The sequence below is a fragment of the Bufo gargarizans genome, chromosome 2, assembly GCF_014858855.1.
Source record: "Bufo gargarizans isolate SCDJY-AF-19 chromosome 2, ASM1485885v1, whole genome shotgun sequence".
NCBI lineage: Eukaryota > Metazoa > Chordata > Amphibia > Anura > Bufonidae > Bufo > Bufo gargarizans.
In genome coordinates, this window is record NC_058081.1 from 56,301,151 (window position 1) to 56,328,251 (window position 27,101).

Below are 27,101 nucleotides of genomic sequence, written 5' to 3' on the forward strand. Positions count from 1 at the left end.
CCGAAGTTACATGGATTGGCCTCGCTGAATCCCAGTTATGTGACGCTCCTCTTATGAAAATCCAGCTTCCAGTGATGTCACATGGTTTGTAGCCTAGCCTATGGATGCAATGTCACATCCTCTGTGGATGGGGCCAGTACTACTTCTCTATCGGGCTTTTGGTGGATTTAGGAGTTTGCAAGGGAGAGGTATAGTTCTGGGCCCGTCCACAGCCCAATCTAGAAACCAGATAAAGATTGTGATTTTGCCAAATTATAATTATTTTTTTTTAGAAAGTGTCACATGACCTGGTTCCTGTTAAAGGGATTCTGTCATCAGTTTTTGACCCCCACATTCAAAAATATGGTTATGTGCATGGAGCTCTTGTGATTCCTAACGTGGTCTTATAAAAAAGTGTAAAAAACGTTTTATCTAACCTGAAGGCTGGCGCCAGTGTTTAGGTCATCGGGAGGTTGAGCGAAGTGCCGGCGCATGCGCACTTCGCTCAATGAAGCCGAACGGAGAAGTCCACACGGGCGCATCGGGCACAGGCCTGTGCGCACGCGCGGGATGTTAGAGAAGGAGGGGGGAGTGAGGGAGAGCCAGAGGAGTAGCAAAGGATTCTGAGGCGGCGCTGATGACAGCAAAGGAGGAGCTGGGCACGAACGGCGGCGGGTGCGGGCGGCATCTGGAAGACATGAGCATCCCCTTGGGCACCTTAGTGAGATGAATGACAGGTTAGATAAAACGTTTTTTACACTAAATGAGCCTACAGATTTAGCTTATAAGACCACATTAGGAATCACAAGAGCTCCATGCACATAACCATATTTTTGAATGTGGGGGTCAAAAACTGGTGACAGAATCCCTTTAAGGCTGAGCCATACAATTTCTGGATGTAAGTATATTACAAACTTTCTCTTACATTTGTGTCAGTGATTAAAGGGAACCTTTCACCTCTACTACCTTCACTGAGGGCAACACCGTATAATGATAGACCACCTGATTTCTGCGGTCTGTCTTTTTTGAGCTTGCAGTCAGTACTTTTATAGTAGTGTCATGCCCAATCTCGCAGTACCTTAGTACTCACCCAGCCAACAATTATTGAATGTTCAACTTTACCCCAAGAAATAAAGTTTTGGCATGCAGGCCACACAAAAAAAAGCTGTACTGTGAAGCTGAAGTCACAGGGCCAGATTTAACATTAGCTCAAGTCAGAATAATGGAGTGAAAAAGTTAAAAAAAATTGCGCAATCGCTTAAACTGCGCAAAAATGTGTGACTTTTATTGGCTCGGCGCTATGCTCGCCAGTTTTCTGAAAGTAGGCGTATTTTCTTATGTAAATAGATTTACTATTGCGACCATTTAAAAAGTCGCAAAAAAATGTGCAAAATCCAGTGCGGACCATGCTTATCTTATGTGATTTTTTACAAAAACATGCGACTTTTCTTAAAGACGTGCGACTTTTGTAAAGCTGCTTACTGACAGATAAACTGCTACCGTCAAACCACATTTATTACAGTCTTAAAGGGCCGATCATAAATCTGACTTAGCCAAAACTGGCTTTAGCCATATGTAAAAGTGGAGTGAGCTGTCAGAGTAATAATAAATATGGCCCATAAAGTCTAACCTATCCCTAAGTTAAAGCTTAATAAGATTATTGGCCATAGCGATCTCTTTTTCATGCTGTTTGTCGGGTGATCACAGGGCAATAATCGTAGGAACATTCATGGCTATTCATCGGCACATGTAAGAGGCTACTTAGGAGGGGTACGATAATGAACGGCATTAGGAGATAAAGTGACACAATGGGATTCACAGCATGCAATGTGAAAAAGTGATGCGGATGTGATGTGGACATGTACCACAAGCCTACAGCAAATTGCCAAAAATCTGAAAATGCTATCCACACATAGTGGAGAATGTCCATGCAGATTTCGTCATCTACAACATGCTCATTTTGTTGCAGAAATGTGGAGAATTTTCATGAAATCTGTATTAAATCTGCAGCAAAATTGGTAGGTAACACATACAAATTCTGCTGTGAAATCGCCATAAGAATTGTAGCAATAGCCACAAAAGAAAAATCCAATTTTATTAAGACATTTCCATAGTCCATGTTAGGTTTGTATATTTATTGCCAAAATAAAAGAGCATTCCTCTGATTTGATCAGCTTTCTTTTTTGACAAGAATTATGTGAGGTTAAACATGGTGTAATAAGATGGTTTTGAAAAGGTGCACGTACTAGTGTTACTAAAGCTAAATGCATACTACAGACCGCAAGTCAAAAACATGATGTAACATGAAGTCCCTGGGACCCAATATAACATTTTTATCAAAGAGTCCCTGATAATTCTGTGTTTTTTATTATAATGCTATTATTCCTCTGTGACAGTGGAGAATGTGGGCCACCTTAGGCACCAGGGTCCAGCTGCAACCCAAACCTCTGCAAAGCTTTAAAGGGGTTGTCCCACAAAAAATATTCTGAATACTTTTGTAATTACATGTAATTGAAAATTTAGCATAGCCAATGAGTTATTCAATAAAATTTATCTGTATAGCGCCACCTGCTGTTTGCTCTTTTTCTTATTTCATTGTCCTGCTCACTGAGATGGCTGCACATGCTCAGTTCATCCTTCAACTGCCTCCTGAGCTGTGATAGGGAGAGTAAGGACACGCCTCCTGAGCTGTTATAGGGAGAGCTGAAACATGCCCCTTGAGCTGTGATAGGGAGAGCTGAGACACGCCCTCTGAGCTGCAGGAGCTGTCAGCTTGATATAAATCTAGCAGAGCAATAAATGTGGAGATCTTTGGATCCATGTGAGGTACAGGGCTGGTTCTAGCTTTGTAAGATAGAGCTTGTCATGTTCTATATGATGTCTGATTTTCATTTTTTACATGAGTCATGGGATAACTTCTTTAAGCTTGCTGTATGTATATGTACAGTCATTTTACCCAAACCCACCATGATCATGTAAACTCGGCTCAGCCAAGAGAGAAGGGGAAGAAGTGGAAGTAAAAGAGTCTGGCAGTTGAAAAATGTATCTTTAGGATATGATATCAACAGATCAGTCTGGGGTCCATATATCAGCTGACTGACAGGGCCATAGAACGTTGAACACACTTTTAGGACTGATTCACACGACTATGATCTACCTAGGAAACATGGCGTGTGTTAGCTGGATCACCCGGACGTCTGGGCTCCCCTGATCCGACTGTATCATAGTGATTTATGATGCAGTCATTTTATATCTGATGGTGGGTGTAATTTACTATACTTACATGATGATGTTAGTACAGTACATTAGACCCACAATCAGATTGGAACTGTCTGCCCCTTCACTCAGCCTATTGGCAGGGTCGCTGGGAGTTGGACCCCACCAATCTTGTATTGATGGCGTATTCTTAGGCTAGACCATCATATTGTAGTCCTAAATAACCCTTTTAATAGGAACACAGAGTTTTCAAACTGTGTACTATTTATTTTACAGAAAAATGGGACATATGCTCAATATATCCAACTTCAGCCCAACAAAATAGCGTGTGCCCGTGTTTAGAATTCTTTTTTCCCCAGTATCCATTTCTCATACTGCATTTACACATTACAGTTTCTTCCACCACCACGCTAAGCATGTAAATGCTGATAATAGGTGTAATTCATAGTCTTAAAAGTAGAAACTATAGTAGTTGCCTATGAATATCGACATATTAAAACATAGCAAATAAACTCTACAGCAGTAGATGGTGTGATCACATTGCTACAGTAAAACCTCTTTGAAACAAAGTGGTCTTCCGAGGGTGTTCTTCTCAGAGAAGAGGGCTATATATTATATATGATGGAATTGAATTGTTTAGCCATGGTCTTCTGATCTGGATAAGGGTGTGGTCATCTCAAAGAGATGATCTTTTGGAGAGGTTTCACTGTATGTCTAGCTTCCATATTCATTATTATGATTTCTTCCTACTTTCGATGTGAGCAGCATGTAGCTCATGAAGGAAGTCATGTGTCATGAGCTGGCATGGTGGGTATATAAGGTGTATGATAAGCTGTCTGAACACATATCCCTCATTGCTGTTATGGGTAAAATGGGAAATTTATCAGAGTTGAAAAAAGGGACGATTATTGGCTTTCGAGTCAAGGGTGGCAGTATTTCTGAAACGACACAGTTTATGATGTTCACATGCTGCTGTGGTGAAAGTGTATCATGAGTAGACAATTGGTACCATTGCAAATAAGCAACGTGGAAACTGCGGAGCACCACATGCCATTATTATCAGAGGTGAACATCGGCTACGAAGGTGCATATGGTTGGACCCACAAGCTATAGTGGAGCAGCTCACACCAAAATGAATCACGGGCTACCAGACATGTGTCTTCATCAAAAGATCAGAGAACCCTACTGCATATGAGGCTCCAAAGTAGACAGATCGTCACTACATCTCTGCTAACAAAGTTGCATCGGCAGAAAAGGTTTCAATTTTTGCAGCTTCAATTTTTGAACCTTTGCTGAAAGCTTCTCCAATGTGTCACGTTTTCTGCTTCATGGAACAGAAAGATGTTGGTGTGTCAGGCGAGAAACATCAGAAAACAAAAACCCTGCAAAATTGCTGGAAGAACATATGCTGGTGGTAGCAGTGTTATGGTCTGCGGAATGTTTCCATAGGATTCTCTAGGCCCAATAATCCATGTGGAAGGCACTCTCAACTAGTTTGGTTATGAATTCATCCTTGCAGGTTACTTACAACCATACATGCTGATTGTCTTTCTTGGAACATATAGGATCTTTCAGCAAGACAATGTCAGCAAGAAAATGCGACATGTCACAAGCTAGAGATGTCCGACATTGGTTGGAAGAGCATGACCAAGACTTCCAAGTCCTACCCTGGCCCCTGATTCCCCAGACTTGAACCCAATTGAGCATCTGCGGACCACCTCAATCCTTGTGTTCGCATTATGGATCCTCCCCCTTGCATCCTCTAGCAGCTGTGGGATTCACTGCAGTCAGCATGGCACCAGATACCTGTGTCAACCTATCAGAACCTTATTGAGTCACTCCCAGCCCATCTAGCTGCTATCTGTTGTGCGCACGGCGGTTACTCTAGCTATTAGTTGGTGGTCATAATACTGTGACTGTGTTCTTAACTATGGAAACGTCATATCTTGTTGTCATATGAGGCAATTATATGATTCCATTCCCATCCCTACTTACTCTCAGTGCTGCCAGTGAATTACAGCCCCCATAATCTGAACCTCTCACTCCTGTCCCCAAGACTTCTCCCAAGCTGCACGAGATCTTTGGATTGCGCTACGCTGAACAAACAGGTTAACTACTCACAATAACAGTTTTAGGTGCTCCTCAAAATACCTCTTATTTTGGTTGCCTGTCACATTCACTAATCTAAATTTCCTTCATTCTCCCCCTTCTACATTATTGAGTGAGGAAAATTGTCTTCTACCTCACTGGTTTTTTCAGCCTTCCTCTGGATAAACTTGTAGGCTAACAGGTTTAACTGGATGGACTGATGTCTTTTCTCAGCCTTATAAACTACCATATGTTATTATTCCTCAGAACCCAATCCTCTCATCTAACAGTGTCTACCACACCCCATGCACTCAGAAGCACTACAGAGGCCTGCTGGTTGTTGACTCATGTACTCCTCTATTTAGCTAAGATGGCTGATCCATTGTACAAAACAAGCAGTTTTTACCTATTGTGTCGTCCCTATCCTATTGTTATTATTAGTGTTATTATCATAATTATTATGTCTGTTTTCTTGGACTATACTTTTTAAAAACAGAATTTATATTACCCCAAAAGTCCAGTAGTGACGATATGTGAGGAAAAAAAACTGACCGATTTCTCCTACTATAGTGGCTATTGAGTCCAACAAACACTGTCAAAAAAAAAATAAGTAAATGAACCCCTGAAATTACTTGGATTTCGAAATTATTTGCAAAATGTGCTCTGATTATTATTTCAAGTAAAAATTCTAGAAAACAAACTATCTAAAACTAATAACACACAGTTACACAGTTCATGTCTTTTACTGAGTAAACATCCACAGGGCAGGAGAAAAAGTAAACCTCTGTGCTAATGACTACTCCAGGAGCAATTTGACAAAATGTGTTTCAGATAATGAGATAAGATTGGAAGTATAGGTTTCACTGGTGCTTTGATCATTAAGTAAAAGCACACAAAGCCTGGTTACTGGCAAATCTGTTCTTATCAAGAAAAATGTATTAGTGTGAACCATGTCTAAATACAAACAACTTGGCCTCAGAAGACGTTATAGAGATGTATGAAGCTGGAAAAGGCCCACAAAAGCTTTGCTGCACAGTTAAAGATTAGATTTAGATGAACCAATAATCGTCCAGATTATCGGGAATGTCTTTTCCTGCAAACGCACCTTCCCGCTAATTTGACCATCTAAATGTGCCACTGATCACCTGATGAACGAGTTTGTATGGTCTAAACAGTGATCTGCTGCCCAGAAATAATCATTCTGTATGGGGATGAGGGATCCTTTGCGACAATAGGCTGCTCCATTGGCCCATCTAAACCTGCCTTTAGACAAATTATCTACATATGATGAAAATTCAAGACTGGTGTGTCTCTCTAGGAACGGAAGTCCTGTTCAGATCACTCCAATAGAACTATGGGCAATCCTGAAAGAGGTGAGAAGGAAGCCAAGGGTAACAACAAAAGACCTACAGACTCTACAAACTGCAGAAACCTCTGCTCATGTGTCCACTAAACAAGAGTAGCGTTCGTGGAAGGACATGACAAAGAGAGACACTATTGTTAAAAAAAATTTAAATTAAGGCGATCTCATTTTTGCCCGAGACCACCTGGACTATGCACAGCAGAGGCTGAACTGCCAAAGTAGCATCCATAGCTGCTGCTATGGCCCCCACAATGGTAGTGGGACATCTGGGCCTAACAGCCTGGCCTTACTGGAAGTCGTAGTTCAGTACTTATACCTCCTCCCTGTAATGTACTCTGATAGCATATGATGACAATCTGGACATGCTGGGAGTTGTAGTTCTCTCTTCTTATACTTGATCCCTGTAATGTCCTCTTAATACTACATGTCAGGAATAAGGACTGCCTTATTCCTAGTTATAATGTTTGTTGTGATAGTATATGTTTTATGGGTATATGTCGTAGTGTAACATAGTCTAGTGTGATTCACATTCATATACAGTATGTATTTATGTATTGCCAGGCCAGCAGCCATTGATAATTTTGGTTGAAGGCTACATATAGTGCTGGGATGTCTGCCTCATACCTTTAAAAACAGCAAACTTCTCCCCAGGGGGGGTTAGTTAGCACAGAGATGCTAGCTAGGATGGGCTCGTTTGCTGGTCACACTCAGGACAGGGGGCAGCAGACTCTCCGGCGCTGTGTGTCAGCATGGGGGCTTCATACCAGAGAATGAACAATAAGCTGTAATCCTTCATAACTTGTTCAGGATGGGGCTGACGTCTCCAAAACCCAACTCATCATATCTGGTATGATGGGTGCATCGCATGGACACCAGACATGGAGTATCAACTCACCTTCATCTTCTTAAAATAAGGATCTCATCCTCCGAATGTCCTGGACGTGTTTCGTTTGATATGCTAGGACTTGGAACGATGAGATATGAATTATGAGGAGGGTCTGTAGTTTCCAGGTTGCCCTGGTGAAGATATCTTTCTGATATTTTGATACCTGTTCCCTAGATGGCCAGTGGGCCGGCTACATGGGTAATGAAGCTCGGCCAGAGGGGCTGAGTCAGAGGTAGGAGTGAGAATCCCCCTCAGGCCTGCCCCGGGAGGAAAGGCATAAACACGCAATCCCTGGATATTTGGGTGTTACCAAAGTGGGAGATCCAATCAAATTGGTTTGTGCACCATTACTCTGCCCAAATCCCCTGGGAGGAATAGACTTTTACCACACAACTGCTAAGTATTAGAACTTTCTTTGTTTTCTCCTTTTTATTTTACAATTGTTTGCCATTTATGTATGTCTCTTGTGAATAATTTTTTGTAACCAAGTACTGTCTATTTTTAATACATTCAACCTAAAAGTTTGATGGGTTGTCTGGTAAGGCTGCAGCTAACGATTATTTTAATAATCGATTAGTTGCCGATAATTTCATCGATTAATTGGAAAAAAACACCAAAATGACAAAAAAAAGGGGTTTATATGACTTTACTTGAAAAATTATGTTCAAAGGCCATATCAAAACAAATTGTGGATGGCACTGCTATGGGGGATCTGTGGATGGCGCTGTTATGGGGGGGATCTGTGGATGGCGCTGTTATGGGGGGAACTGTGGATGGCGCTGTTATGGGGGGAACTGTGGATGGCGCTGTTATGGGGGGATCTGTGGATGGCACTGTTATGGGGGGGATCTGTGGATAGCACTGTTATGAGGGTCTGTGGATGGCGCTGTTATGGGGGATCTGTTTGTGGAACTGTTATGGGGGAATCTGTGGATGGCACTGTTATGGAGGGGATCTGTGGATGGCACTGTTATGGGGGAATCTGTGGATGGCACTGTTATGGAGGGGATCTGTGGATGGCACTGTTATGGAGGGGATCTGTGGATGGCATTGTTATGGAGAGGATCTGTGAATGGCACTGTTATGGGGAATCTGTGGATGACACTATTATGGGGGATCTGTGGATGGCGCTATTATGGGGGGATCTGTTTATGGAACTGTTATGGGGGATCTGTGGATGGCACTGTTATGGAGGGGATCTGTGGATGGCACTGTTATGGAGGGGATCTGTGGATGGCACTGCTATGGGGAGGGGGATCTGTGCACTGCTATGGGGAGGGGGATCTGTGGATGGCACTGTTATGGGGCGGTGGATCTGTGCACTGTTATGGGAGGGGGATCTGTGCACTGTTATTGGGAGGGGGATCTGTGGATGACACTGCTATGGGGGGGGATCTATGGATGACACTATATAGCATCTTATGCTATATGTGTCATCCACAGATCTCCCCCATAACAGTGTCATCCACAGATCCCCCTCCCCATAGCAGTGCACAGATCCCCCTCCCATAGCAGCCCTGGCCCCGCCACTCACAGCAGTAGACTATTCTGGCAGTAACTTTTACTTGAACTTTAAATCAGCGCATCTTTAGTACCTTACAATGAGGCTCCGGTAACAGGCAGAGCTGGCAGCGGCGTAACGTCACTCACAAACGTGACACGCCAGCTCCGCCCACTTTATGAATGAAGCAGGCAGAGCAGGCGCGTCACGTGAGGGAGTGACGTTACACCTCCGCCCACTCTGCCTGTTACTGGAGCTTCATTGTAAGGTAATAAAGATGCGCTGATTTAAAGTTCAAGGACCAGTAGGCATAGCGCCTGACCGACCGCGTAGCAACGAATCGGCTGATTATTCGATAACGGGATTCGCCGACAAGGAATCCCATTATCGAATATTATCGATAACTTTGATTAATCGTTGCAGCCCTATTGTCTTGTAACCCTAAGAACCTGTTAGCTTCATGAAGAGTGTGTGTGCAGTCTGAGGCTGTATGTTTTTCTGTGAGGCTTACTACCGTGTGTGTCTGCTTGCGAGTGGAGCACTCAGGGGTGTCCTTTCGACCTTATAACTGACGGGTGGTGGCAGTGAAAGTTTTATGTTAGTGCGTGGGTTTGCTTGCAGGCTTCAGGTGGCGATTTATGCTCAAGTTACGGCCCGGCGTAACAGTGTGTGAGGGCGTGAGGTGAATCGGCCTGAAGGGCTTGGGCAACCCTTGTCACGTGACGCAGTGGTCTGGTCTAGGCTCCGATATGTGACACTACATAATAATGGCCTGGTCATGCTGGGAATTTAATTTTTTTCTTCTTCAGGTGTGGTCCAAATAGCAATGGATGTCTGTCTACCATTATGGCCCAGGCTTGATTCCACGGCTTTGCTCTCTCCAGCAGGCGTAATGCAGGAACATCATCACTCCTGCTGGACTGAGTAGAAGATTGTATGAGCTGAGGATCATCCCCTGGCCTGTCCTCGTCTACTCATCCCAACAGGTGTGATTTCGCCACTATATGGCACCTGCTGCAGTGGAGAGCAGGATGTGGTCTGTTCATTTGGAGAACGGGGGCTAGGTGAGTATTACTGATTTTTATTACATTTACATCACTGGGGGGCCTTCACTTACATAAGTAGAAGCACTACTGTGTTGGGGAATTAAGTGGGAACTCTACTGTGAGGGTAGACTAAGGGAACATAACTGCTGTGGGGACCCTAGGGGGATGTAACTACTGTGGAGGCACTAATGGCATTTTACTGTGTGGGAGCACTAAGAGAACATAACTACTGTGTGATGGCAGTAAGGGTGCATAACTACTGTGTGGGGGCATAATTACTGAGTGGGTGGGGGTTCTATGGAAAGTGTAGGTGGTCTTGACTAGCCATGGTAGGGGGGTTTGTGGGGAAATTGCTTAGGGTGAGGGGGCTTTGCTATGGGGCCCAGCCTTTTCTAGTTAAGCCCCAGTTGCACATTGCTTGTGGGAAAATATTCTATGGATATATGAGACAAAAAGTTAAGTTTAACACAAACGCACAATGCATAGTGTTTGGAGGGGGAAGCAGCAAAACTTTAACCTAGCTGTGAAGCATATTGAAGTGAGCATTATAGTTTGGGGTTGCTTTGCTGTCTCAGGGCCTGGACGCCTTGTTATCATTATGTGACCAATGACTTTGAAAATGTATGGAAACATTTTACACGAGAATCTAAGAGCAGCTGAAAAGTCATTGGGTGATGCAACTGGGCAATGACATAAAGCAGATGAGTAAATCAACTAAAAAGTGGCTTAAAATTAAAATATTTGTGTCAGAATCCTAACTGTAAAGGGGTTATTCAGCCTGTAGACATTGGTTGCCTATAGTCTATATATGTTATAAGTAACAGATCAGTGATGGTCCAAAACCCAGCACCCGAATCAGTTGTTTTTGGGAGCCACCAGTGCAAGAACAAAACAGTGGACAGATCTGAAGAGGGAGGCTCCTTCCACTGTGTAGTGGACGTGCTGCCATACTGCAGCTAGGCTGCCGTTCAATTGAATGAGAACTGAGCTGCAATAACTCGCAGAACCATTACACAATGTATAGAGGTGCGATTGCTGAGAAACTGATTGGTGGGGGTGCCAAATGTTAGACCTCCCAACAATCTGATATTAATTACCAATCCTAAGGCTAGGTCATCTATATCTACAAGGTGGAAAACCCCTTTAATCCCTACTGAGATGCTTCGTCATGACCTGAGCAGAGCCGTGCAAGGCATCCCAAAAGAATTGAGGAACTGAAGCACATTTGTAGGGGGAAACAGTCAAAAATTTCTCCTCCAATGTTTTACTGATCTATTTTGCAGTTACTCTAAACATTTGTTACAGGTGATTGCTGCTAAAGAGGGATCTACAAGTTATTAGATTCAAGGGTTCACTTTTTCTCCATGCCGTTTGGAGGTTTCTCAATGAAACACATGAGCTGTACAACTTTTTGTTGTTTTGTTTTTTAGTTTAGTAAGATTGTATTTGTCTATAATTGACAATCAGACCATTACCTTTCATTAGTAATCAGTTCAGAAATCTAAGACACTCCAAAGGGTTCACTTACTTTTTCTTCTATACAATGGCCCACACTGCTGCTTTGTATAGGGAGTAACAGTAAACACTCGCTTCCTGTGTTCTAAACTCATTTTAGAACTCATTCAGAGTCTAAAATGCCTTGTGTGCAGCTTTACATTACACAACTGTTGCTATATTGTGAAATAAGCTGCTTCGGTGCCTAGGGAGTTAAATAATCTGCTGCTGTCGTTATGTTAGCCCCGACTGCTCATTATTGCCTTATAAACCCAACGTAGCTCTGTATCACGTGATGAGGTAACGCAAGGTCAGCACTAGAGCCAGGACCTCGTCCAAACATACACAGACTCAGACGGGGGAGAGGAACGCGGAGAAGGAAAGAAACAAGGAAAGTGTTGGGGGTGGAGAGAAAGTGGGAAGAGACAGGGAAAGACGGCGAAAGAGAGGGGAGAAAAGCAGAACAGACAGAGAGAAAGAAGACCACAAGTGGGAGGAGGCTGTGCGCAAATTCTTACTACTTTTTCCATATGGACAGTGTCGGATTAAAAGTTACATTCCAACACACATAAAACTCCTACATCTGCTCCACTAATAGAGTAAGGGTTTTTGCCCGCGAACGTAAAAGCTCTGTGGACCGCAAATAGTGGTTCGCAATGCATGGGCACTGGCCGTGTGCACGCCTTGCTGTGGATTCAGACCCTTTGACTTGAACGGGTCCGCAATCTGCTAGATACGGCCAAAAATAGTACACGTCTTAACTTTTGCTATGCGGAGACAAGGACCCGAAATCACATGGAAGCACTTTGCTGTGTTTCCGTGGGCTTCCGATCCTTGCTACTGCTCCATAAAAGATATGACATGTCCTATCTTTGGCTGCATCTTGCAGATTACGGACCCATTCAAGTTGGCCGGTGCCCCTATATTGTGCATCCGCCGTTTGCGGTCCGCAATACGAGCTGAGAGCCCTTACGTTTGTTGATAATAATAGTATCTACACACTGATAACAAACGCACCGTATAGTGATAGTATCTATACACTGATGATAATCACACTGTATAATGGTAGTATCTATACACTGATAATAATCACACTGTATAATGGTAGTATCTGTACACTGATAATCACACTGTATAATGGTAGTATCTATACACTGATAATCACACTGTATAATGATAGTATCTACACACTGATAACAAACGCACCGTATAATGATAGTATCTATACACTGATAATAAGCACACCGTATAATGGTAGTATCTATACACTGATAATAATCACACCGTATAATGATAGTATCTATACACTGATAACAAACGCACCGTATAATGATATCTATACACTGATAATAATCACACCGTATAATGATAGTATCTATACACTGATAATAATTAAACTGTATAATGGTAGTATCTATACACTGATAATAATCACATGTATAATGGTAGTATCTATACACTGATAATAATTACACCGTATTATGGTAGTATCTATACACAATTAATCACACCGTATAATGGTAGTATCTATACACTGATAATAATCACACCGTATAATGATAGTATCTATACACTGATAATAATCGCACCGTATAATGATAGTATCTATACACTGATAATAATCGCACCGTATAATGGTAGTATCTGTACACTGATAATAATCACACCATATAATGGTAGTATCTATGCACTGATAATAATCACACCGTATAATGGTAGTATCTATACACTGATAACAAACGCACCGTATAATGATATCTATACACTGATAATAATCACACCGTATAATGGTAGTATCTATACACTAATAATAATCACACTGTATAATGGTAGTATCTATACACTGATAATAATCACACTGTATAATGGTAGTATCTATACACTGATAATAATCACACTGTATAATGGTAGTATCTATACACTGATAATAATCACACTGTATAATGGTAGTATCTATACACTAATAATAATCACACTGTATAATGGTAGTATCTATACACTGATAATAATCACACTGTATAATGATAGTATCTATACACTGATAATAATCACACTGTATAATAGTATCTATACACTGATAATAATCACACTGTATAATGGTAGTATCTATACACTGATAATAATCACACTGTATAATGGTAGTATCTATACACTGATAATAATCACACTGTATAATGGTAGTATCTATGCACTGATAATAATCACAGTACACAGTATAATAGTAGCCAAAGTCTGTTGTGGAAATCTAGAGGATGAGTTTTCATCCTTCTGCGCCAGTTTTCCATCTGAAAAAAATTACCAACCCTCACTTTGTGACATTTTAAACACAATTACACGGACATTTAGGTGCATGTTTTTATATGGAGTAATAGTTCGAGATATAGGAGAGAATTTATGGTGTACTAGAAGGAGCTTTATGGAGAGGTTAAATTAAGTAATAGAGATATAGGACAGGATATATGGAGTAACAGAAAGAGAGATATAGAGGAGGATAAATGGAGTAATAATAGTATATGCAGGAGACGTTATATGGAGTAATAGGAGGAGATATAGGAGAGGATATATGTTGTATTAGAAGGAGATATAAGAGAGTAATAGGAGGGGTATGGAGTAATAGGAGGAAATATAGGGAGAGGTGATATGAGTAACAGGAGGAGATATAGGACAGGTTATTTATATTAAGAGGAGATATCGGTGAGGTTATACGGAGTAATAGAGGAGATATAGGAGAAGTTATAAGGTGTAATAAAAGGAGATATAGGAAAGGTTATATGGAGTAATAGGATAAGATATAGGAGATGATATATAGAGTAATAGGAGGAGATATAGGAGAGGTTAGATGGAGTAATAGGAGGAGATATAGGAGAGGTTAGATGGAGTAATAGGAGGAGATATAGGAGAAGATATATGGAGTAATAAGAGTGGATATAGGAAGATGTTATATAGAATAGTATGAGTGATATATTATGATGGAGTAATAGATGGTGTAATAGGAGATATAGGAGTGGTTATATGGAGTAATAGGAGGAGATATAAGGAGTAATATGGGGAGTTATAAGAGGTTAGATGGAGTAATAGGAGGAGATATATGGAGTAATAAGAGTGGATATAGGAAGATGTTATATAGAGTAGTATGAGTGATATATTATGAGGCTTCATGGAATAATTTAACATATACAGTAATAAAGTGAGGTTTTAAGTTGTGCTGCCAGGCGGAGATCTTATGTATTGGAAAGTAGTGGTTAGTAGTGTGATGGTATATATATCATATATCATATATCATATATATTTTCACCACACAATTGAAAGTCATCAAAGTTAAAGTTAGGCTACTTTCACACTAGCGGCAGGGGACTCCGGCGGGTGGGTCCCTGGACTGCCGCTCCAACCCCATTGACTATAATGGGGGGCGGTGCGGCGTTCCGGCGGAGGCACGGCAGTACACGGAGAGAGGCTGCTGGATTAAATGTCGGACAAGTTTTATTCTGGCAGCCTCTCACCGTGCGCTGCCCTGCCTCCGCCGGAACTCCGCCCCCATTATAGTCAATGGGGATGGAGCGGCAGTCCGGGGGCACACGGTCACTAGCGGCAGGACGGATCCGACAGGCTGTTCACCCGACGGAACAGCCTGCCGGAGGTCCGTGCCGCTAGTGTGAAAGTAGCCTTACATGTTAGGTTCTTTGTTTTTTTGTGAGACATTCAGGCGTCTTTCACATGTCAGTGTTTGCTCAGTGATTTCTATCAGTTTTTGTGAGACAGAAGTAGATGGGGGGCAAAATCACAGAACTGATACACATCTTTCCATTACAACTTATCTCTTTGGTGACTTCTTTTCTTGGTTTTGGCTCACAATTATTGAAGGAAATCACTGTCGTGTGAAAACAACCTTAGGTTTTTTTAACTCAGGAAATCGTGGACCTTTGCTGTCTGTGTTTTCAGTGGACAGCACAACTATCTATTGATTTTAATGTGTTCATCGCTGACAGAACATAGATGCCATATATATATATATACTGTCAGTGGTTTTTGGGGACCGTTGGTAGGAGATGATAATACTCGTTGGTAGGAATACGTTTTCAAAGCCTTGCAGTGAATGTGGAATACAGATGACAAACAGAGGGCAAAGAATGGACACACAAACCAACACTGGATTTCTCTTAGACACTGAGGACATTTCGACATCTGTTTGTAGACCTAGCATGGGAAAGAGGTCTTGTAATAACTTTACAAATAGTCTTCATTTATAATCTAAGGTGGCCAATTTAATTCCTTATTCGTTTTCACCAGCCTAGTACAAATGAGGTAACAGCACGATATGTTTGGGATGTCTCAGTCATTTCTATTAGGGCCTTTTTTATATGTCTTCTGTTAGGCCCGTAAATCTTAATGTTTTTATGTATGGAATTGGATGAATAAGTGAAGTTTTTTCTTTTTGTTATATTCCTTTTACATTAATGAAACTTAAAGCAATTATTTTACAACAGAAGGGGTGTTACTCATCTAGGTTAATGAACTATGGAGTTTAAAGATCTGAGTGATTTTTTTGGGGTCAAAATTCATTTGAAGGCAAATACATAGGCTCATATGAACCTTGCCATGCACATCTGCCACACTACTGACCTTCCAAAATAAAAGGTTTTTTATGACATGATTTTAATTTCCAAATATATAATTACGGTTCCATTGTTCCTATTTATTTTATATATTTGCTTTATGACTCTTTATTCAATAAATTCGTATTTGATTTGCTTTTTTTGTTTTAATACTAACTTTTTTCCTTAAAAATATATGGCATATTTTAATGCACTGTAATGCATCGAAAATAAACCTTATTTGATATATCTTTATTAGTGCGGCAGAAGAATAATTATTGAGAAAATCTACAATATTATATATTTCCATATGTTAGTAGAAATATGATTTTCTGTTTGTGTCTATTTTATATTTACCTATTCACATCTCTGTATATATTGCAGTACAACTATGTACTTATGTATGTAAATATAGTGTATCCACTATGGTATAGAAATTAGTGTAAAAAAATTAATCCCATAATAAAAAAAAAATATTATTTTTATATTTATGTAAGTACATTTTACCCTTCTAAGATACAAATGTCAGCCGTCAGGCATATTTTTAGCGTAGAAGCATATGTCTTCATATTTACCAGTCTCATTTATCTTCTCATTAATCAGGCCCGTCCCATTTACCATTTTCTACGCCTGGTTTAGGCATAGAAAATGGTCTAAATGAAAGACAGACAAGATCATATGAGTGCGGGACTATAGCCCCGCGGGGCGGCCCGACATCCTCAGGATCATTGTAATCTATGATGCTGTGCACTCCCGCGCACACGATGTATGCCGCTCCGGGACATGTGGCCCACTCACGGACCGTATATCTTGGAGGGCCTACGGTCGTGTGCAAGAGGCCTTACTTTTAGAAGCGCCGGTGGATCCACCAAAGTTATGTAGAGGCCAACGCCTCTTCATAACTTCGGGAGATCTACCTCCAGGTATAAGGCTTATTAAGACCGGCGTCTAAAACGCCGATCTTAATAAATGTGCCCCTATGAGTCTGTCTATTATCTATCTATTTATCTGTTTATCGATGTATATTTCTATCTTCCGTCTATTTTTGCAATCTCTCTAATATCTTTCTGTGTATCTCTCTGTCTAATATCTATCTCTATATTTTCATCTATCTAAGCATGCCATCTCTCTAATAGTTGTCTATCTAAGCACCTCTCCAATATCTCTCTATTTATGTATTTATCTCATATCTATCTTTTTTATTGCCGAGTCGTAATAATTATTACTAACCAATGAACTCATTTTAAGAAAACTTGATGGTTGCATATTTTGAACTACCTTATAGAATAAGTATAAAGATATGTTTTATAGTATTGACAAAACATAAACTTAAAATTGAAAATGGAAGCAATAAATAGCTTATTATCGTGAATACGAGTAGATTAATAACTTTGATTTTTAGCATAGTAACTTGCTTGAATTATTATGCTGCAGTTTTGATCCACAGAAAGGCAAAGAACCAAAGGTGATTACTTCTTACCACAAAAAAGACATGTTGGTACATCCCTCACTGGTGAGGCTTAAAGTTGGGTAAGGGGGTAGTATTATGAATGGTGAATTCTAGTGGTGGAATCAATCTATATTTTTTTCTAATATTGCAAATCATGCAAAGAATGGATTTGGATCTTTATGTTAAGCTTGAGATATAATAGAGTGATAGTAAAGGGAGAGCCATATAAGAGTATTGAAAGTTACCTGAGTCAGACAGTACGGAGAGTACATCTCTTCTGCTCCTTACAAATATGGGACGTCTCTTGTGTTTTTTCTCTCTCTCTCGCTACAGTCTATGACTGTTTCATTTTGTATGAAGGTGTTGCCAGTCCAAGATACTTGCTTTCCGTTGTTTCTTGCACCACAGAATATACCCTTATATTTGGGTGTGGTGTGGATGTCTCAGAGAGCTAATTTCTTCGGAGATCTCTGTATTTCTCGAGCCTTTTTCAAATGTGCTATTTTACAAGTTGATTTCAGAGAAGATGTCTCATGCTGGGTCTCGCTTTTACTCTGTGCTAGAAAATCTTTTTCCTTCCGATTACTCCTCTGGATGTCTCTTTCTTCGAATGCCTCTTTGTCTTTGTATGACTCTGAAAGTAAAAGTTTGGAGAAAGCTTTGAAACGGATAGAAAAAAAATGTGCTAAGAAGGGAGAGACAGCCAAACTCAGAAAAGAGACAGGAAAGAGACATGTAAGAAATAAAGTCAAATATGGAGTTCATATAGAATTTTAAAAATGCCACAAATCATGTCTAGCCTCAATTCTCTTATCTAAGACGATCTACACTTAATGGCAAATAAGCATAGTACAGAACACCCAGGAAGAGGGAGGCCAGAGGCTCTTGAGACAAGACATCATTTCTCCCCATGTCCTCATTTGATTATTTCCTTTTTTACCACTAAATTGTCTTTTTCTTTTTGTCTGTCACTTCTCTTTGTCACACCCTGTAGTTGCCAGAGACATTTGCCTAAACCTACTATTGTTGTGACTGAAATATCCTGTAGAGGGAAACACTAGTTCCGTATTGGAATTTGGTTCCAGTGGATAACTGACCGAATAAATCAAATGCATTGCTTATTTTATACAGCAGTTTTCTGACAAACAATATGTATCACATTTACACCATATAGTGAATAAGGGGGTCATTTACTAAACAGAAATACGCCTATATTAGGCATATTTCTGGCGGCATAAAGGTCCTTTGCACTGCAATCTGTGACTTTTTCCCGTTTACGCCAGGTCTAAACAGAAGGGTGGGGAAAGGGGACGGGCCAGTAAGCCTATCTCAGTTACCATTTTTTACGCCTGGTTTAGGTGTAGAAAATGGTCTAAATATAAGACAGCTAGAGGCAGTGCCTCTACATAACTCAGTTGGATTCACTGCCAGTTGTAGGAGATATTAAGACCAACATCTAAAACACCACTCTTAATAAATGACCCCCTAAGTGTATTAAAGCTTGGGGGCGCAATTTCCAGGGACCCCAAAAATGGAGGTCCCTGAGTTTCCTATAAAAAGTGAACAGTGGTACACATGCGTGACCACAGCTCCATTTTCATTTATGAGACTGTGGAGTCTAGCACTCAGCACTATTTCCAGTAGTCCCAGTGAATAGAGCAGTGGTTACACATGCCTGCCACCATTCCATCGTCACAGGGGACTCCAGAAACCCAGTTGTTCTGAAATCCTTTTTTTCTTACATTAGTTAGTATAAATCATCTCTATAAATCCTCACATATAACCTTGCCCCTTTATCAGCATATATCTCCTCCTCCTATTACTCCATATAACCTCTCCTATAGCTGCTCCTATTACTCCATATATCCTCTCCTATATCTACTCATGTTACTCCATATAACCTCTCCTATATCTCCTCCTATTACTCCATATAACCTCTCCTATATCTCCTCCTAATACTCCATATATCCCGTCCCCATATCTCCTCCCATTAAAGGGTTTGTCCAAGTTCAGAGCTGAACCCGGACATAACCCCTAATTCCCCCACTTCCCCCCTCTGACATGAGGATCGTGCAGGGCAAGGGCTTTTTTGTTTACAATTTTACACAACTTGGCGGAGGCTTCCACCTAGCAGTGTTCCCGGTGACATCACCGGCACTAATGAACAGGCTATAGCACTTGCCCTGGACGATTTACAGGCTGGGACAGTGCTAGAGCCCGCCCATTAGTGACAGTGACATCACTGACCTAGTATGTCACCGGATCTAATGAAAAAAGCCTTGTCCTGCATGGTTTAAGCGGAGGGCAGGGAAGAGCATTGGAGCATGAAATAGGGGAAGAAGGGGTTATGTCTGTGTTCAGCTCTGATACTGGGTAACGTTGTTTCGGGTTTCGAATTTTCGATACCCAATCAATACCCAAGATACCGGAGGACATAGCAGGAGAACGGAGCGGCGCCCAGGGATAATAGTAAGTGCAGTGAGATCCCTGGGCGCCGCTGTACTTAGTTCAGAATGTATAGCTATTCCTGAATGGTAAGGCTTAGAATAGACAAACTAATTGGATATGGCCCTGTGTTTGTTGATTGAAATGTACATCTTTGGATTATTTGTGATCACCCGTATCAGGAATTCATCACTTCAATAAATTGTCCAGTTTTGTACCTGTCCCCACTTTGTGACTTGTCCCATGTTTGAATGCCCTTTTTTATATTCTATTTATATTCTTCTCTATTTTTGCACTTTTGTCATAGAAGTTTATCATTTTGCCATGACTCATTCTATCCTCAATGTTCTGTATAAGACATTAGGGTGACTATTAGAACATTCTTAGTCTCCCTGCTATTATTGTAAAACGGAGTTGGCAGTTTGGCACTGGTGATTTTTACATCACCCGCTGTGCCCAGACTTCAGCACAATTTTATTTTACCATACTTCTCACGTAGTGCCATGGGAGATATATGTCTGAACATCATGGCAGCACCCAACACAGTGACTAAAGCTGGGATTGAGCTGATTAATTTTAGCTGGTTGTAAAATCCTGCTATGTGACACCTACCGATGCTTGACAGCGCTAGAGTACAACTTCAACTTGGTCTAGCGCTGTCAATCAAGGGGGGGGGGGGTTAGTCACATAGTGGTGCTTGTACTGAAAAAGCCCGCCTCCTGATGCTCGAAATTGTTTGCCAGCAAAGGAATAAAAGTATGATTTTATCAACAACCATGGCACAGACAGCGAGGAGGAAGGTATCATTGTAAACTACCGGATCACCCCTACCAGGCTATGTGTTTGGTTTTATAGGGCTGATCCAGGTGACAGAGCCGCTTTAATCGAAACATATCATTGTATAAATGGGGCATTAAATTTAAAAAACATAATTCTTAATTATCCTAAATAAAACCAGGTTAAAATAAGACCCAAATAAATCAAACACAAACATACGGGCCTCAAAATATTAATAATAAAACGTAAAGCAGGACAAAGCAAAAACAAAGAGCCCATGGTATTTCAAATAGGAGGCTCATGGTGTGGCATTTATTGTAGGTAAAAGGGTACAGGGATATGGGAACTGTCCGTAGTTAACCTGACTACCCCCGGCCACAAGGAATCATCACCGTGATGGTGTGTGACCCCTGCATAACAACCTACCTGGAAAACACCCTGTTTAACCCTATATTTATTGCATTTTTCCCACTAGAGTTCCTCAGGGCACCTCTATAGGATTAAAGGAGCAATATCCTAACTATCTTGTATAAAAACACAACACCTAATAACTATGTCCAGAGCCACAGCAAGACAGATTCTCAACTATAGACAAAAGAATAACCAAAACATGCAATAATGGACTAGTGTTGCCAGGATGAACATACACCAAATGATGGCCAAGCCAAAATACACATAGGCTGACACCAACGATAGAAAGATATCATAATGTGTAAGACAGCAGGCTAATGATATAGCCACTCACATATCCAGCGGTCCAGATGATGATGCGGCAGATACAGACAGGTGTGGGTAACATTGTGGAGCAAATAATAATCAGCGCCCTCTACAGCATTCATACGTCAGCGCCCTACCCAGCGTGACCAAAGTCATCACATGATCCAACCTACGCCGGCAGCCTAGGGAGGAGACGCGGCTATGTCATCTGGCCAAAAGAGGCCAAGACTCCCCAGGCCCCATGCACAGTTGTCAGGGATGCTGTGTGTTGAAGAAGTCATTAAACACCAGCTCAGGGGGACCGCAATGGGGAGCTTGTGTGCTTTTACATATGCTAATCTCCTCCTGGTCTTGTGGGAGAACACTATAACAGAGTCCCAGTAATATTTTTTTATTTTTTTATTTTTTTTTATTATGGCAAAGATTACACTGTAAATAAGATCTTAACTAATAGACGGACTATGGACTATTGTCAAGTACAAGGGCATTAATGACCAACAAGTAGTAAACTAAGACAAATTAAAGATTCATAAAAATGTGCAGAGGTAAGTCTAAACCTCCAGACACTTACGATCTAAATCTAAAGATCCATTCAGCTTCTTTTTGAAGAATCCACCTATCCCATTTGTCCAGTTGGGTTGAAAAGATACTCTACCTCTATGGGAGAAAAATGAAGCACATGAGGATTACCTCTGTGATAGGCACTCAAATGATTAGATACCGTGGTATCTTTTTTATTCTGAAGATCATTAACATGCTTGCAGTTTCTTTTTCCGAATTCATGAAAGGTTTTGTCCACATAGTTAAAGGGGTGTTCCGGTTACTAGAAATATAACTTATGTTTGAGACTAATTCATCATCAATAATTACCTAATATATAATGTAAATTTCACATATTTACTGTTCAGTAGTTATAAAAATAGTTTTCTTCTTCTGCTACCCACTGTGTTTCCTCATAAATTACCAAGGCCTCGACCTGCAGTTCTGAGCCTTTGTTAGGTCGAGCATGCTCAGTGTGTTGCTATCAGTTTTCGAGCTAAATGACTTGTGAAATAAAGGGCGTGTTAGTGTGCAGGTGATTACTGGGTAGAGGGGGCGTGACCGGGCTTTGATATCAGGCAGCCAATCAACAAGCACTGAGGGATTGTGGGGATTGTAGTCTTTGACGTTTTGTGAGGGAAGCTCAGGCACCATGACACTCAGTGTGTTACAGGCTGATAAAGGAGCTAGACAAATACATTGCAAGGTGAAATGTAAACTCTGGTTATATGTATAGGTATGGGGTCTGGTTGGGTGACAGCTTGCAGACTTAATGTAGTTTTTCAAAAATTAAGTTATTTTACCGGAATACCCCTTTAAGTGGACAGGGAAATTTACAAACATAGATGACCTCGTGTTCTGCATGTAACAAAATCGCCAAGATTGTAGGTATTGTTTGTCACAGATGAAGTTTTTTTTTTTGGATACTATCTCTCTTTACGGAGAGCGCCTGAATCTGCGTGATGTGGCTTATAGGCCATACATGCTACTCTGGAAGTCTGGGAATAAGGGATGCAAATGAGCTCTTATTAATCGCTGCCACTGATCCCACAAGATGTATAGCCAGATTTGATCCTATAAGTCAATGTTCGCCCCTTTGATGCCCTCTGACGCCCTACATCTGGAGGCATGAGAGGCAGAGCTTGCTGAGAGCTCACAGATAAAGATGCCATTTATGTGGTATGAATAAAAGCACAGGCTGTGCACCCTCCACAACGGTGCATGCCCAACGGTTGTCTATCTAACCAAGTTCCCATAGGTCTAGGGAGTGTATAGTGGCCTATCGTTCAGGCTCCTTCATTTGTGGTATGTGATACTGGGGTGGTCAGGGATCACATCTGAGAGATTCGTGTCCATCCTCAGTATTTACTCACTTCCCTGTTAGAGGAATCTGTGGTGATCCGTCTAATCAAGGAGTTGGATGTAGCAAGCTGTTTTGGAGTAAGGATTTCACTTCTATCTAGACTCTTGGCATAGCAAATGGCATCATGCAAAATTGTAGTGGGATATATCCTTGCAGTAAATCTAGTTCACAATTTCCTAGTCACCATTTAAAAATAAAATAGAGCAATTGCTTTGGACTCTCAAATATTGGCCCTTGGGAATCCTTCTCCATAGGGCCGGGGGTAATAACTATCCTTTTTGGTTTGCAAAAGTTTGGTAATTCTAATAAATTAATATAATGTGTCCAAAATAATATTTTCTCGTTACACCATACAGGATCATCAGGGAAAACTATATTGTCCTCCCACAAGCCCAGGAGGAGATTAGCATATGTAGGAGCACACAAGTTCCCCATTGCGGTTCCCCTGAGCTGGTGGGGTTGTGTTTGATGACTTCTTCAGCATACAGCGACCTTGACAACTGTGCATGGGGCCTGGGGGGCCTCTTTTGGCCAGATAACATAGCCGCGTCTCCTCCCTAGGCTGCCGGTGTAGGTTGGATCATGTGATGACTTTGCTCATGCTGGGTAAAGCGCTGATGCATGAACGCTGTAGAGGGCTCGAATTATAAACTGCTCCACAATGTTACCCACGCCTGCCTGTATCATCATTATCTGGGCTGCTGGATATGTGAGTGGCTCTATCATAAGCCCAGTTTCTTAAACCTTATGATATATTTCTATCTTTGGTGTCAGCCTATGAGTATTTTGGCTTGTCCATCATTTGGTGTATGTTCATCCTGGTAACACTAGTCCATTGTTGCATGTTTTGGTTATATGTCTTGATGTGGCTCTGAGTATCTGTCTTGATGTGGCTCTGGACATAGTTATTAGGTGTTGTGTTTTTATACAAGACTATTGTTTCTTGGAAGAAAGACGAGACAGAGGGGATATGATAGAAACTTTTAAATACATAAAGGGAATCAACAAGGTAAAAGAGGAGAAAATATTTAAAAGAAGAAAAACTTCTACAAGAGGACACAGTTTTAAATTAGAGGGGCAAAGGTTTAAAAGTAATATCAGGAAGTATTACTTTACTGAGAGAGTAGTGGATGCATGGAATAGCCTTCCTGCAGAAGTGGTAGCTGCAGATACAGTGGAGGAGTTTAAGCATGCATGGGATAGGCATAAGGCCATCCTTCATATAAGATAGGGCCAGGGGCTATTCATTGTATTTAGTATTTTGGGCAGACTAGATGGGCCAAATGGTTCTTATCTGCCGACACATTCTATGTTTCTATGTTAGGATATTGATCTTTTATTCCTATAGAGATGCCCTGAAGAATTCTAAGTGGGAGAAATGCATTGGGTCAGGGTAGGATTTAGTAGGGTGTTTTTACGGGTAGGTTGCAGTGTAAGGTTCATCCACCACCAGGGTGATTTCCTGTGGTTAGGCGTAGTCAGGGCTAATTAGGAAGAGTTCTCATACTCCTGTACCCCCTTTACCTACAATAAATGCCACCCTATAAGCCTCCTATTTGAAATAACGTGGGCTCTTTGTCCTGGTTTTTCATTTTTTATTATTAACATTTTTGGGCCCTTTTTTTTGTGTTTGATTTATATGGGTCTTATTTGACCAGATTTTATTTATAATAATTAAATATTGTTTTATAAATTTAATGCTCCATCTATGCTATGATATAGGTATATATTGGTTTCTAGTTAAAGGGTTTCTCCGGGAATTAAGAAAATGAAAATACTTAAATATTACTTTATTATAAATATATTCTCAAATACCTTTCATTAGTTATAATGGCTCATTTTGTCTGGGGAGCAATCATCAGGGGAAACAAAATGGCCGCCGTCCTATTAGTTCACACAAAACCTTTCCTGATCACACAGCAGGACAAGTTAGGCTACTTTCACACTAGCCTTTTTTGTGGATCCGTCATGGATCTGCAAAAAGGCTTCCGTTACAATAATAAAATCGCATGCATCTGTCATGAACGGATCCAGTTGTATTATGTTTTATATAGCCAAGACGGATCCGTCATGAAAGTCAATGGGGGACGGATCCGTTTTCTATTGTGTCAGAGAAAACGGATCCGTCCTGACACACAATGTAAGTCAATAAGGACGGATCCGTTCTCTCTGACACAATAGAAAACGGATCCGTCCCCCATTGACGGAGAGAAAAACTCTGCAGGCAGCGTTTTGGTGTCCTCTTCCAAAGCGGAATGGTGACTGAACGGAGGCAAACTGATGCATTCTGAGCAGATCTTTTTCCATTCAGAATGCCTTAGGGCAAAACTGATCCGTTTTGCACGGCTTGAGCCCTGAACGGATCTCACAAACCGAAAGCCAAAACGCTAGTGTGAAAGTAGCCTAACTTTACAACACTGCGGTAAAGAGCTGCCTCATCCTTATCCTCCTCTCCTACTTGTCAGTGATTATGATCCTGAATACAGATGATAAGAACTTTAGCTGAATCTCTGGGGAATTTAGTTCATGAAGAGACATGAAGTACAGAGAGGATGGACAGGACAGGCTGTGGTAATGAAGACTGTAAACAAGTGCTGCTGCCCATTAGCCACACCTCACCCTCCTCTCATGTCTCCTCATCTTCTCCATTCCCACAGAGATTCACCTGTATTCAGGATCATGATTCCTGACAAGAGGAGGATGAGGCAGCTCTTTACCTCAGTGTTGTGAAGTAACTTGTCCTCCTGTGTGATTAGGACAAGTTTTATGTATACTAATAGGATGGCGGCCATTTTATTTCTCCTAATGATTTCTCCGCAGACAAAACAAGCCATTATAACTAATGAAAGGTATTTGGGAAAATATTTATAATAAACTAATAATTATGTATTTTCATTTTATTCATTTTTTATTCTTGCAGAACCCCTTTAAAGCTTAATCATTCTAAATACCAGCATATAAATGCAGTAATGCTCGGCATTACTATAAAATGCAGTCCTGACAGATCCAACTCTTTCACAGTAATTAATTAAGAGTCCAGATCAGATTTTGGCTGGGATTAATCTTTCCTTTCACACATGGCGATCAGTGGGAGGGGGCGTGCATAAGTAGGGAGGCAAGTCTTGTCAAAATAAACACAAATACAGACGGTCTGAAGAGAGAGAGCAAAAGGGAGAGAGAGAGGGGTGTGAGCAGCGGCTGTGACACAGTCCTAACTTGGCATCATTATACAATGCAGTAAATGATTAGATATGGCAGCACACATCCTAATATATCTAGGCTAACCAGAATTACATATTATACATGGATATGTAGAGATCTATGGTAAACGTGCATCAAGTGTACACTTCTAAACTCAAAGGATCTGTAGAATTCCATTATATTTCTATCCATTTTTACTTTGTCACATATTATATTGTTTTATGGTTTTGAAGGTATTCTTGGTTGAAGAATAACGGCTTTCTCATCACATCTGCCTGTGGTTATAGTCATTGGTTGACCACTAAAAACCCACCCTAAATTTGGCCGAACACTTCAGATTGCTGTCAGCCAAACACTTCCTCCCATCCCCCCGCGTTGATGCAGGCTATTAGCAGAGCGGAGCAAGCGCAGGACAGCAGCTCCATAGCACATTGCGCTACCTG

General features: G+C 41.0%; 1 protein-coding gene across 4 annotated transcripts in view; it reads right to left on the bottom strand.

Annotated features, from left to right (window-relative positions):
• Nucleotides 1–27,101, bottom strand: part of NFIX (nuclear factor I X) — a 161,512-nt gene that overhangs the window by 121,442 nt on the left and 12,969 nt on the right. For all 4 annotated transcript variants that reach the window (XM_044278973.1, XM_044278977.1, XM_044278976.1 and 1 more), the window contains one exon: nt 17,861–18,249. In XM_044278973.1, coding sequence (XP_044134908.1) covers nt 17,861–17,887 — 27 coding nt within the window. In that variant the 5' untranslated portion in view covers nt 17,888–18,249. The remainder of the gene's footprint in view (nt 1–17,860; nt 18,250–27,101) is intronic.